The following is a 14,142-nucleotide window of genomic DNA, read 5'->3' as shown; positions in this document are numbered from 1 at the left end:
CAGCACTGGTCCCAGTAGCAAAAGGAATTACAATAGGACTAGTTGCTAGTTGAGTTTATCTAAATTATTTATATTTTTAATATTATTTCGGCATATTTAGAGCACGATTAAAATTGTAAGTGAATGCTGTGCATATTGGCAGTTCGCACGTGCATGTGCTTATAACAGTTTATGTATAATAACGCCGCTCCTTCCGGCTGCTGATGTAACGGGCGTCACGAAGGTTGGCCCCAAAAGTGTTGTGTGCAAATTATTAATAAATGGGTGTCGGTGTGAACGTTTTTGTCTAATCATGTAAGTGATTCAAGTAGAATATGATATAGTGATAGTCCAAGCTCATGTACTTTATACTGTTCTCTCAATACCCCTAAGACTACCCAGACACCTTAGCCTGCAAAGTAGAGCCACTTTCACCTTTGAATAGGCTTGAAGTGCAACCGGAACCCTTAACGGAGTAAATACGGGCACTTTGTCAAATTGGATGTGGTTGAGAATTTTCACACATGTTAGTTTTTTGTTGATTAAACTTTAACCTCCCGCAAATTCCTTTGTGTTGCTGACCCATTTTTCTTAGAATTGCAAAGCTAAACGTTTAGATAACCATACAATGGCCTAACTTTGGAGAACCAAAGTGTTTACATATTTTTTCACAATTTCTAAAAATAAAGGTGTTTGCTGGTCGTGCTCATAGAAATTTCCAAACATTCGTATTGTATAAACAATGGCTATAGATTTCCATAACTTTGCCAGTTGAACCTTAACCCCTCGCAGCGCGCTCGTCAATTGAGAATGCCATTAAAATAAATGTGTATGCATGCATAAACGGAAATCGCTTTGACCACTTGGCGGCGCGCCACAAACCTAAATAAAGCTTATCAGAGTGCGCACTAATTGAACGATCGTCAAAGCCCAGACCTTTATTGATCTTATCTAGCGACGCCCCCGGTAACACTACTTCGGGCACGTTTCTCTCAAAAAATACTTGAGCTAATGAGAATTGGAGGAATCCGAGCTAATAATTAATTTTGGCTAATAAATTCACATGTCTGAACAATTCTCGAGCTAAGTGAGTGCTGAGAGAATTGTTTAGCTTGGAGCTGCGCAGTTGCAGTCGCTGTCAGCGTCAGCGTCAACTGCGTCTTCGGTGGCGCTCATATGGCGCTGCGGTGAGCTATGAGCCGACAGTCTGTCAAGAGATTTGTTGGAGTGTGTTACCCGTCGTCGCACGTAAAAAAAGTCGTGAAACATTCGAAATCGAAATTTAGGCAATCAAGCCAAAAAGTGAAAACACCACATACATACATAAATACAAACATACCATTTACCTACAAATACGCCAAGTTCGTTTTCTATTGGCAGGTGCTAAGACAAACGGTAAATATGCGTCGATTGTCCACAAACGCGCGACCAGATCTGTTATCAGTTATACAATATTGAGCACATTCGAAATACCCGTTAGTGGCGACCTACATCCATACATAGGCCTAAAGCCGAGAAGTCGTTGCGCATGCCCAACTGACCACGCTCTCAACCTGTCGCACAGCATGCTGACATCGATCGAGCATCATAAAATAAACGCTTCACTTGTGGCCTGCCCCTGCCCCATAAAGCGAAAACAGAGATGTTAACGTAAATATTTGGGTTGGTCTGCTTAAGTCAGACGCCCGCCCGACAATCGACATTTGCCTTTTGCTTTTTGTACATAAATACAGCAAAAGTCTGCTATAGTGAACGGGGCTTAACCCGATATATATGAAGGTATTAGATATGGGCAAGGGAATAATGAGTATATTTAAAAGCGGACTTTAAAAAGTAGCATTGTATTCTAAAAAAAGCATATGTGTATTGTATTATTTTCCTCTTCGATAGTATTAGAGTTCTATTTTGTTACACTGCGAACAATTATTAAAGGTCATTAGGAAAGCAAAGTAGTAAGTTCGTAAAGAGCTTTGTTTAGTGACATCATTATAAACTAAACAACATTTAATTAATATTACATAATGCTTTTTTCTATAGCTGTTTCGTCAGTAAAAATAAAAGCATACTGCTCTTGTGCTAACTGACTTATATAACTTAGATGTATACCGTTTTCAATAATACATAAATATTATTGAATCTATGATATTTTCTTGTTTCATTTTAGTTAACATTTAAAATTAAGAGCGTTACTTTTCAAGATTTTCTTTATTAGTGGAAAAAACTTCACATCTTAGATAATTGAAGAAGGTGTAGACGTTTTATATTTGTCTTTAGTTAGATTAAATATAGAAATGATTGGATTTATGATGATATTTATTTATGATATTGGATTGATGAAATGGAATCCAACTAAAGACAATATAATAAAATGGGAGTGTTTGAGAATTAAATTATACGATTCTTTTAAACAATCCTTTCGCTTTTTCCGTATTAAACGCATGGCGAGTAAATGGAACGTGCACTGTACTTGTCTTGGCTGCTTTGTGTTCTCTTTGTATGAAGTTCGGCTGTAAGAGAAAGTTTCTTCAACTGATTTTTAGTATTTCTGATTGTTGCTGCGATGATTATTATGGCCATGGTCGCTTCTTCGCTCGCGTTCAAAATTGAAATCTACAGGGTCTTAGTAAATTGGACAGCACCGCGAAGGGAACTGAATGGGCCCCTTTGGGCCATGCCACTGTACCTGCCACCGATTTGAGAGCTGGCGCTTCTTGTGGCTTCTGCGCCGACGTTGACTTAGCCGTGTTTACATGCATGCGTCTTCAGTTCACTACAACGCGCTCTTCAATACACACGGTCAAAGTCGCTCGAGCATGCAACAAGTGGTTTTTAGTTTTACTTACGTCGTCGCTGATTTCCAAACCAATTTGTAGCGCTTAAAACACTTCAGACGCTCGAGCGTCACAATTTACAAGTCGGCTTTAAAACTTTTTTCTGAACCCGCAGAATACTCGTATTAAGAGGTGAAAGTTTTAACGTACATGCGATTGAACCATTAGCATTATGTGTAGAGTGTGCGCACGTTTAATGTTCCCGTACTGATTACCACTCTGCTTACTTTATTTCAGCGCTCAGGACTCTTACCAAAACAGCAGTGACCTCTAGAACGCAATGACAACGAAGTGGCCAGAAAACGTTGGCATTCGCGCCATTGAAGTGCTCTTCCCCTCACAATATGTGGACCAAACAGAGCTGGAACAATTCGACGGCGCCTCGGCTGGCAAGTACACGATTGGTCTGGGACAGGCCAAGATGGGCTTTTGCTCGGACCGCGAGGATGTCAATTCCCTATGTTTGACGGTGGTAAGCCGCTTGCTGGAGCGGCATCACATCAAACACACGGAGATCGGGCGCCTGGAAGTGGGCACCGAAACAATTGTGGATAAATCCAAGTCCGTGAAATCTGTTCTCATGCAGTTGTTTGCCGAGAGCGGGAACACGGATATCGAAGGCATTGATACCACAAACGCCTGTTATGGCGGAACGGCCGCTCTTTTCAATGCCATCAATTGGATCGAGTCGTCTAGCTGGGATGGACGCTACGCTTTGGCCGTGTGTGCCGATATTGCGGTCTATGCAAAGGGAGCGGCACGTCCTACGGGTGGGGCTGGCGCCATTGCTATGCTGGTGGCACCCAATGCGCCGCTGGTCTTTGAACGGGGACTGCGTGCCACACATATGGAGCATGCCTACGACTTTTACAAGCCCGATCTAAGCTCCGAGTACCCTACGGTTGACGGCAAGCTATCCATACAGTGCTACTTGTCGGCTTTGGACACCTGCTATCGCCTGTACCGCAAGAAGTTCGAAAAGCTGCAGCCAAACTCGCCGCAAATCGGTTTGGAAAGCTTTGATGCGCTGCTCTTTCACACGCCGTTCTGCAAGCTCGTCCAGAAATCCGTGGGTCGACTCAGCTTCAACGATTTTCTGTTGACCAGCGAGGAGAAGCGCGCCAACAAGTTTTCCGGGCTGGAACGCTTTAACAATGCCACTTTGGAGAGCACCTACTTTGATAGGGACGTAGAGAAGGCTTTTCTGACGCAGTCGGCCGAAGTGTTTGAGGCCAAGACGAAAAAATCGTTACTGTTAGCCAACCAGGTGGGAAACATGTACACGCCTTCCGTCTACTCGGGGCTTGTATCGTTATTAATAAGCGTGCCTGCTGCCGACCTGGTGGGCAAACGTATTGGCGTCTTCTCCTATGGCTCCGGTCTCGCTGCCTCCATGTACTCCATACGCGTAACGCAAGAGGCGCAGGTGTTTGAGGAGTTTGTGGCTAAGCTGGATTATGTGCTGCCATTGCTGAATTCACGCGAGAAGATTGCGCCCGAACAATTCTCCGAGCTGATGGAGGTGCGCGAGAAGAACAACCATGTGGCGCCCTACACGCCCACTGGCAGCGTGAGTGCGCTCTTCCCGGGAACCTACTATCTCAAGGACGTAGACGCACTGCATAGACGCAGCTACGAACGCACGCCTACCATTAGCAATGGTGTACATTAGAAATGCAGGAATGCAACCAAATTTATTTATCTTCAGGGTCCACACGGTTGGTTCTTATAACTTTTTTGTTACTTTTATTCTTTTGGCAAACTCTACGGGTTATTTAATTGGGCGCAGTATCGAAACTAATTTAAATATGACAATAACGGTTGACTTTATCAATGTAATAGAAAATACTATTTATAACTATGCTGGCGTAGCCTCTAAGGTGTACTTTAACCAAGGCGTTTCTCTTTTGAGAGCGGTCCGACGGTTGGGCGCCGAAATCCTTCACGCTTAATCTAATCAACTTTTTAACGTTTCAATTCTAAATGGACGCCGAAGTATATGCAATAAACACGTACATATTTATTTTATAATGTGCAAATTACGTTTTCATAAAAACCAACTAATATTTATATCATGAATGCACACACAAGGAAATTTCTCATTGTTAAATTCTTTATAGCTAGTGTCAAAAAATAAATATAAAAAAATGTACAATATACCTGTATCTATACCTATACACACACATACATATGTACATGCATAATGTAATATGATAATTGTTTGTAAAGTGGAAAATAAACAAAACTCAAGTGAGTTAAATGTGTTTTGTAAGTGTGTTTAACCAGCGCGTCTAAAAGCATGAGCAGTTCTTAGTTTAAAATGCGTGCTTTATTGTAGTCACAATGCTTTCGTTAGCGTTCCCATAAACACGTCTATTGTATGAATCAGTCAGTTTGTTAATATTGCAATCACGTCCCGTAACGTGATGAAAATGAAATGCCAGTCCGTTTCAAAATTGATCCATTTATTATTTTATTTTTACATGAATTCTTACACACTAGTTTGAAATGCTCACAAATATACTATCTTCATATGTGTGTTTAATGTAGGGCGCCTATTCGAATTTTGAAGATATGAGACTCCCGGCATGTTAATTAATTTGCATTTTGCATTTGTAATCCGATCTAATGCTGGGCCCTTACATTTCTTATAGGGCTGTGAACTTGTAGAAAGTGACACCTGCATGGAAATGATAGGAAGAGAACATTGTTAATGATTGTATAAAATCTTTTTACACACAAGTGTATTATTATTTAAATACCGTTCGGATTGACTCGTGTGGTGAACAGACTGTCAGAGCTGAATAGTCCCAAATTGCTGTCCGAAGCGTAGAGGTCCTGCAAGATATTCAAATAAAGAGATGATCAATACATTTGCCATTGAAGTTGTATTATAATTCTGCAGGGAAATCATGTTCTAAGAAAGCAACACATATTATACCCAATATACGAATTACAAAGATATATATCCTTCGATGATTTATACCACAGCATAGAGTTGTCAAAATTATTACACTCATATTCTAGAAGAAGCAAGTAGAGCTCTAAGGTTTTCCACAGTCCTCTTTAACGAAGTACAGCTATAGCTCATATAGCTCATATCATAATATGAGAATGTTATAAAATGAATCCAGATGTGTGTTGTTTTCTAGATTAGTTCTTAGATATAACGAGAATATCGGTAAAGTCATGCCTAACCAAAGCGTCCTACTGATCTTACTGCCTGTTAAACAAATTTGGTCATTGTTATTTTTACATTGCATGGTTTAACAATATTTAGAGAAAATTTATGTCCATGCCATCTTCATAGAATGGAATGAATGGTACTTATTGATATCATGTTGTAAGTCTTACCTTAACATTATAGCCGTCGACATTGAGTAGACCGAGTTCCTTGAGCTTAAAAGTTATACTATATGGCGCGCCATCTGCCCGACGACTAACAAAAGCAATTGCATAGGAGTATTCCCGTTGCAAAGTTACAGGTGTTATTGGTCTTCGCCAGACCTCAATTTGCTTCTTCATCAATACACGGCGGCCTTGTATACCTAAGGGGTCTTGGTCCACAGCAATAATGTCCCTAAAAAACAAAAGGTATGTAATGATTCTATAATATTTTCATTAGTTTACTAACCGATTTTGTAGAATCTCTTTGATTTCAGGCCGCACAACGGCCAAGTCATTTGACATTATTAGCGGAGCCGCCAACACAGCCCAAATGGCCATTTGCAGCTTGCTTTGATCGTAGCTTAATCCATAGTTGCCCAGTATCAGCATATCGGGATCATTCCAATGACCGGGACCCGCATGCGGTTGTATTCTATCTTGATTTTTGCCAAAGTAATCAATAATCTGCATTACAGACTCAAGTGAATCGTCAATGTCGTTCCAGTTCCGCCACAAGTTGCAGTGCTCCTTAAGGGACTCATAGTCTGGCACCTGCCCCTCTTCTTCCTGATAGGCTGGCCAGCTGCATGAGTACACCATGGGACGACCCGTCCTATTGAGGAGGCGCCCAAATTCTGGATAGCCAGCAGCCATGTCACTGATATTGGCATAACAACCATCCAATTTAACATAGTCAACATCCCAATTCGCAAAAGTTTCTGCATCAAGGGCCATGTGATCAATCACCCCGGGATAGCCGGCGCATGTGTTGGTGCCAAAGTCCTGGTATAGACCGAACTTAAGACCTTTGCCGTGAATCTAAAGGCAGAACGACAAAAAAATTATTTGCGAGCAATTGGATAATATTTATCGGGCATACATGGTCCGCTAATGAGTTTAGACCATTGGGAAAACGTTCCAGATGTGGCACCAGCTTGTTTGTTTTATTGTCGCGATCTTTTTCCAGCCAGCAATCATCTATGATTACATACTCGTAGCCAGCACTCGCATAGCCCTCGGACACCAAAAGATTAGCATGGCGTTTAAACAGTTGTTCACTAAAAAAGCAAGCATAGGTAAAATTTTTAAATTATAAATTATATGAGAATCTCCAGGTATAGTATTTATAGTAGTACAACAATAAACAAGACTACATTTTAGAACCGACCTTATACATTCATCAGGATACTTTTCGCAATCGGTAATACATCTAAAACGCTCCCAGTGCATCCACCCCATCGGTGGGGTACGCGCCAGTCCATTTTCCAGACCCTGAACGCAACTGAGTAGCAGTCCAAATAGTAGACAAGAAAACGGCAATGCCCACGTCTTGTTCATATTAAGCATTGCGAGTGTAATGTGTCCTGCCTGCAATCGAAAGCGGTTTTATATTTACGCTTCGAGTACTTCTGGGACACTTCAGATAACTCTATTTACCGAAACTGCTGTGCAAGCATATAATCAAAGGACAGACGCTTAGGCACACAGCGGCTGCAATCAACTAAAACTGATCGCTCTTAGGGTCAGTGTGTATGGCGACGCTGCGGGTAGTCGGCTTTTAATGTTGTATGCCTGTGCCTGTACCTACTTATCAGTGCCCGCACAGCAGCGGTCTCCAAGTTCACACAACGCCAGTTCTTGATTATCGCAAAAACGTCAGTATTCCAATTGAGGCACTTAAAGTGTTTAACAAAATAGGGCCATGGTTTTCTGAAATGAAAGTGAGAAACATGCAAAAAATCATCAGTTCTGAATTTTGTTGATGAGTGCTATACTATTTGTACTCTAAGATAACAATGTACATGATTATTAATTGAATTGAAGAGTTCTGTAATTCGTTCCCTGCACCTCTAACATCTAGTGCTCGTATATTGTTGCGTCTTTGAGTGTGTTTTTCATTATGCTGATGTTGCACTTATAGATGTGTACATTTTTGCTTTATGCTGACAAGTGTATTGACAGTTTAAGTAAACCCGACCTAATTCCAGAACGCCGCAATTTGATCAGAGTGGCCACTTACGTACTTATGTATGTATATAGTATACATATGTATGTATAAACATACTTAGGTGGCTATGTTAAAAAGTCATGTTATATTGATTGAAAATGTTACGTTATCTATGACTTTTATGCAAGCAGCATAGGGAGTCTTCTTGGGGTCATTATAATGTATGAGCTAATAAAGCTGGAGAAATTGTAGCATCCAATGTTTCAAACTGTATTTCAAATAATCTTACGGTTTAGTTTTGGCGGATAACATTTATTGCTCGAGTGTTGCCCTAGTTCCGAAATGACATGAAAATACCAAACATCGCAAGTGGTTTTACAGCACTATTTACCAGTACTGAAAAATCATGTCGCTTTCCCTCCATTGCTTGTGAAATCGCTAATGCTGAGTGGAAATATAATTCGTTTGTAAAGCGCTGTCAATTATATCCAGACAAAAGAAACATGGCGTTCCAAATGCCACCGACGACCACAAGCGTGGCAAGCTTTTCATTTGGTTTGAGTCCCGCGCCAACAACAGCGGCAAGTGCTGCTGCAACGGCCACTAAGCCTTCGTTTGCATTTGGCGCCCCGGTAGTTGCCCCTAACCTCGTTCTTGCAGGCGGTGGCGATGCGGACAGCACTAAGTCAGTGCCGCCCTCTCAATTTGGATTTGCAGCGACACCCGCACCCACGGCAGCTGTCGTAGCTCCAACTCCAAAAACGTCAGCTGTTGGAACTGCCCCTGCTTTCAGCGGCTTTGGTTCTTTGACACAGCCTACAGCAGTGGCTCCTGCGACTTCAGCGGCTGTTGTGTCTACTGCTCCAGGAACGCTGACTCTCGGTGCACCCACACCCACTTTGGGAATGTCGGCACCCCCTAAGAGCGTAGCAGCAGCACCAGCTGCTCAACAAGCAACTGCCGTTGCCGTGGCACCTCTTCCAACAACCTCAGCAGCTCCAGCTGGTAGCACCGGCAGTGCATTTGCCAATTTGACAACGGCCACTAAAACTACAGACTCTGCAGCAGTGGTAAATGCTTCACAAATGTCGTACCACCAGCTTGAGGAGCACATCAACAAATGGACTCTAGAGTTTGAGGAGCTGGAGAAAGTCTTTACCGAGCAGGCCACACAGACCAATGCATGGGATAAGTTGCTAATAAGCAACAATCACAAAATAATCGAGTTAAACGATGCCGTACAGAAAGTGAAGAATGACCAACAGATGCTGGATCAGGAGCTAGAATTTATAGCAACGCAGCATAAAGAGCTTGAGGAGAGCCTGGCGCCGTTGGAGAAGGAGTTTGCCAATTTGCCACGCGTTGACATGGAACGCAGTCAGACATACATGATGGTCGAAGATTTAGACACGCAACTTAAACAGATGTCCGAAGACTTGAAAGAGATTATTGATAATCTAAACGAGGCCAACAAAGAACAGGATATTACAGACCCCATCGTACAGATTGGAAAAATTCTCAGCGCCCACATGAGCTCCTTGCAATGGATCGAGTCGCAATCAAGCAACATCTGTAAGAAGCTGGATGAAATTGGCAAAATCCACGAAACGCAGAAGCGTGATACCTTCAGACCAGCGTTCTAAGTTAATGTTGATATTATATGCTTCAAATTAAAATTGTTTGTATTTGTTTATTCAACTTGTAACCGCATTAGTAGTTTTTAAAATAATGTAGCCTAAAAAGTGGCACCTTTCCATCACTATTTCCAAGTGCCAGAAAGCCGCTTGATGGAGAAAATGCCGTTGTGGTCACATGGCCCAAACTTTCATTAGGGAGCGGAAAATTGGAGTACACAGTTGCGCTCGGGAAATGTGCCACCTTAAGAGCATTTGGTGCGTGTTTCGACGACATAGCCAACAATTCTGATGTGTGATTAAATTGAACATGAGAAATGGACGTGCGCAAATTCATGAATCTCTTCTCTGGCATCGGAGTATTCGATTGATAGACACTCTCATAGTCGTAAACATTAACGACGCCCTCAGTACTACCAGTTGCTAAGAGTCGCTGATTTGGGGCTAATTGCAGAGCCTGCCCGGTGACGCAGCCGTCATCCAAAAAGGTATGAACCACTTTGTTCTGGCGCAAGGAGAGGATGTTAATGCTGTTGCTATGTCCACAGGTCAGTAAATGTTGTGAGTCAGCCGTAAAGCACATGCCACGACAGTGACCCTCTTGCTTGAAGGAATGGAGCAGTTCGTTGCAACTGGTGGCGAACAGATGAATGGCGCCGAATTTTCCGGACACAGCAATATACTTGCCACATGGCGACACTTCGAATATGTCGAACTTGTGTATCCCCCGGGGCAGCTTAAGTTTAGTCTCCTTGGCTTCGAGCAGATCGTAGGAGTAGTAAAACGGCATAGATGATCCGAAATACGCCTTGGTTCCACAGGGAGCAATACGCATGCAGTTGATAGGGAATTTACGGAAACGAATACTGTGCAGTTTTTCGTTCTTGGTGCCATCGAGGGCGTATATGGATGCTATGCCATTTTTGCCCGACACAAGCGCCGCCGTGCTGGTGGGATGGAACTGAAGACTTGTAATTACACCTTCATTGTAGGACATACGATTTACATCCTTCAGACGCTTTGACTTTAAAAGCTTTTCACGCAGCTGTCGTCTCTTAGCTTTGTGGTCTATAAATCCGACAGTTTTCAGGAGCGGTTCGTCTTCCGACTCGTCACTGTCACCCTGTTTTGGTTTCATTTCAAGTGATGCCCATTTCGGTTGGACGCTGGTACGTGCAAAGCGTGCCTCCAGAAATTGTTTATAGGATTTGTCTTTTCTAAGATGTTGGATCGGACCAGTGTAGCGTGTTTGACGCTTTACGTCACCCACTTGCAAATCATCGTCGTCAGAATCTGTCCACGCAGCCTTCCGTTTTCTAGAAGGGTCCTCTGAGTCCGCCTGTTCGTCATCAGTTTTATTTTCATTGTCGCTCGTTGCATACTTTTTTCCAACTGCTTTCGCCAGATTTGATATATAAGATTGCTTATCACCGAAAATAACCTTCTCCATAGGGACCTCAACGTAGGTAGGCTCATTTTCTACAGCATCGTTTCGCTTTAATGTTGTGTCTTCCGTTTCTGCCCTTGCATAAACACCCAAAAGCTCTTGTAGCTCCCCTATGTCGTCACCAGATTCGTCGTCGTTCATGTTGGCAGTAGGAGAGAGGCTGGAAAAAGTAACAATGAAGTCACGAAGGAAATAAACTACTCTGTTCACTTACAAGGAACGATAATCTGTATTCAAATCAATGAGTGATATTAATTTGAAATAAAGAATAAAATAAAACTACAACAAAACACTTCGCACGTGTTAGAATTTTTTGCAGGTGCCAGCTGGAATGCGCGATAACCAACTTTTTCGATACATTCCAAACAGTGTGTACATACTTTGTACGAAAAATAAATATAAATAAAACAACAGAAAACGAGCATTCAAATTGGGAATTTAAATTTAATCTCGTAAAAACTATAAACAAGCGGTGCTATATTATAAAAGGGTTTCCTATTTAGAGTCGAATTAGATCGACAGACATTTTCTTGCCACCCGGCTTTATCGTTCCATCACATGTAGTGAGATGCCGGCATAGGAAAGCTTCCATCTTATACCAACGGCCACAACGTTCGCATATGAGTTTCTCGTGTTTTTCATTTTGATGCTGGTTTTGTCGTTCGCGTTCCTTTTGGCAACAATCGTCGCAAGCATACCGGACTTTTACTTCGTTGGAGTTAAACTTGACAACAAAGGGTTGTTTACAAAACATGCAATAGAATTCTTTAACCACGATGTATGCGTCTTCACACTCGGCAATCGACAATCCAGTGATTCCAGCTAACTCTTGGAGCTTCCTTTTGTGTTCATGCTGCTGCACATGTTCCATATATTTTTCTTTGTCGTAATATTTTCGAGTGCACTGCTCGCATTTCATGGGAGTAATGTTACTATGGGCCAGCCTGTGGCGACGTAAAGCGGCATTGGAACTAAACGTTTTCTTACAAGTTTCACATTGTGGCATTGATAAAATCTGATCAAATGTTCGCTCACACGAATTTAAATGGATTTTGAATGGCCCGGCAATCCGAAACAAGTTTCCACAAAAAGGACAACTATATGAGGTTTTTTTTGATTGTTGACGCGCAAGTAGTTTTGTATTGTCAAAATGTTTAATGCCTTTCCTGTCTAGTCTTAACGGAGCAATACAGACTGTAGTTAATATACCGTTTTTTTCCTCAACAGATATTACGGTATTTTCTTCATCGCATACTTCAAACCAGTTGTTTCCATCATTGCTGCTCTTAGGCCAGGCATTCTCCTTCAGTATTCCATATTTCACATTAAGCGATGCAACTTTATTTTTTTCATGATTGGACACATCTTGCATTCTTGCTTGTTCACAGTGTTGAAAGAGGTAGAGTTGTCCCTGTGCTTGCAGAAAATTCTGTTCTGCCACATGTTTTAAGAAAATGGCTGTTGCATAGAGGTGGAGAAACATCGATGTTCGCGGGCATCGATATTTTTAAAACAAAACATCGATGCAACATCGATAGTTTAAAAAAATTGAATAAGACAAAGCAACGTACCAACGTCTGATTAAAATTATAAAAAAATGTACAGTTTTATTCCATTTCTGAGATCAAAGGCTACAAATTAAAAATCAAAAGTTCATTTGTCTGAAAACAAGTCCTGGTTTTTGTTCAAGAACATAATCTTACCTACAACGTTCAGCTTTAGGTGAGTACGACGATCAGATATTATTTACCCAGCATGAAGTTACCGGGACGCATAAATAGTTCGGTGCTGTACTTTTAAGTTATAATTAATTTATTTCAAATATCGAAATTACCTTCCAATATAAGAGAGAATCACATTGTTGTCTCAAGATGATAATGGTGTCTGCACTTGTATTTTATTTTGCAAACATTTTGAGGTTTGTAAAGGTTCCAATGGTGTTGGCTGCTACCGTGGAGTCTTAGGCAATACATTATAGATCTCTTGCTCCAAAGCCTTGAATGACTGATCTGCATTCGAAAGCGAAAAAAATGCCTCCTTTTTAAATTGTGGATCAATCAGAGTTGCTATCCGGAGAACAGTTCTGGTTTCTTCTTGAAACGGCGAAAGAAGTTAGGTCAGTTACTTTAAAACCACAACTTCCCTTGCGGAAAGTGGCAGTGGAACCTTAGCCATGCTCAAAAGGGCAGAAGATAATACGTCGTTGGTCTTTAAAAGGCGTTTTATCATTTCGAAGGCATTGTTCCAATCAGTTGGCACTTCCTGTGTATACTCCACACAATCTAGGCAGATTAAAGCTTACATTTTAATTCGTCATATGCCCTTATTATTGCTACGTCACGAAAAAAGTCTTGCTTAGCAATTTATAGCGCGGATCCATTTCGTGCATTAACACACAAAATCCCCTGTCATTAACAACGCTAAGGGGTTGCACGTCTACTGCGATCATACGCATTACTCGCTGGTCAATTTCTTGCTTCTTTTTTGAATCCGATGGATATTCAACATCAGGCATCAAAAAAGGGTCCAATTTGGTTGGTGCAGGATGATTTTCTGCAATGATACTATTCGGAAGTATTCGCTTCAAATGATCCATTAGATACGTAGTGTTGCCTGCTGTTTTTATACATTTCCCGCAGTAGTTGCTTATTCCACTTGTCGGTTTTTTTTTAAATGTTCCCAAACATTGGAGCATTCACGTTTCCGTTTTGATGATCCAGCCTCACAGTTTTCCTTTGATGTTCCGACCTACCTTCCTTTTAGATAGAAACTATAAAATTTTAAATACAGTCACAGGGTACGCTAAAAATGAACGTATGTATATACATGCATACATACCTATGTAAGTGAAAGCACATGTGCTTTATGTTTTGTTGTGAACAAACTTACTTTTGATGTGTTTGTCCATCGTTAAAG

At 41.5% G+C, this 14,142-nt stretch overlaps 4 protein-coding genes across 7 annotated transcripts; 2 read left to right on the top strand and 2 right to left on the bottom strand.

Annotated features, from left to right (window-relative positions):
• Nucleotides 1-48: 48 nt before the first annotated feature.
• Nucleotides 49-4,967, top strand: LOC115620878 (hydroxymethylglutaryl-CoA synthase 1). Of its 4 annotated transcripts, none has more exons than XM_030514553.1 (2): nt 49-115; nt 3,048-4,967. In XM_030514553.1, exon 2 carries the CDS (start codon nt 3,091-3,093, stop codon nt 4,480-4,482), a length of 1,392 nt encoding a protein of 463 aa, XP_030370413.1. In that variant the 5' UTR covers nt 49-115; nt 3,048-3,090; the 3' UTR covers nt 4,483-4,967. The 4 variants fall into 4 exon arrangements, with proteins under 4 accessions (XP_030370413.1, XP_030370339.1, XP_030370257.1 ...); XM_030514479.1 differs by lacking the exon at nt 49-115 and adding an exon at nt 126-294; XM_030514397.1 differs by lacking the exon at nt 49-115 and adding an exon at nt 1,202-1,374.
• A 287-nt stretch (nt 4,968-5,254) lies between these two features.
• Nucleotides 5,255-8,060, bottom strand: LOC115627523 (alpha-N-acetylgalactosaminidase). Its single transcript, XM_030523226.1, has 8 exons — nt 8,000-8,060; nt 7,635-7,907; nt 7,366-7,565; nt 7,078-7,255; nt 6,445-7,016; nt 6,165-6,390; nt 5,573-5,648; nt 5,255-5,490 (listed from the first exon to the last, which is right to left on the bottom strand). Exons 3-8 carry the CDS (start codon nt 7,542-7,544, stop codon nt 5,459-5,461), a joined length of 1,263 nt encoding a protein of 420 aa, XP_030379086.1. The 5' UTR covers nt 7,545-7,565; nt 7,635-7,907; nt 8,000-8,060; the 3' UTR covers nt 5,255-5,458.
• Nucleotides 8,061-8,566: 506 nt separating this feature from the next.
• Nucleotides 8,567-9,850, top strand: LOC115634052 (nuclear pore glycoprotein p62). Its single transcript, XM_030531597.1, has one exon. It carries the CDS (start codon nt 8,649-8,651, stop codon nt 9,786-9,788), a length of 1,140 nt encoding a protein of 379 aa, XP_030387457.1. The 5' UTR covers nt 8,567-8,648; the 3' UTR covers nt 9,789-9,850.
• Nucleotides 9,816-11,582, bottom strand: LOC115621437 (U3 small nucleolar RNA-associated protein 18 homolog). The gene is made up of 2 exons (XM_030515094.1): nt 11,441-11,582; nt 9,816-11,386 (listed from the first exon to the last, which is right to left on the bottom strand). The coding sequence occupies exon 2, from the start codon at nt 11,365-11,367 to the stop codon at nt 9,856-9,858; it is 1,512 nt and encodes a 503-aa protein (XP_030370954.1). The 5' UTR covers nt 11,368-11,386; nt 11,441-11,582; the 3' UTR covers nt 9,816-9,855.
• Between the last annotated feature and the right edge of the window lie 2,560 nt (nt 11,583-14,142).

This window comes from Scaptodrosophila lebanonensis, unplaced genomic scaffold (assembly GCF_003285725.1).
Source record: "Scaptodrosophila lebanonensis strain 11010-0011.00,11010-0021.00 unplaced genomic scaffold, SlebRS2 tig00000001-arrow-pilon, whole genome shotgun sequence".
Classification (NCBI taxonomy): domain Eukaryota; kingdom Metazoa; phylum Arthropoda; class Insecta; order Diptera; family Drosophilidae; genus Scaptodrosophila; species Scaptodrosophila lebanonensis.
The sequence above is the reverse complement of the archived record's forward strand: the minus strand, read 5'-3'. Positions and strand labels throughout refer to the sequence as shown.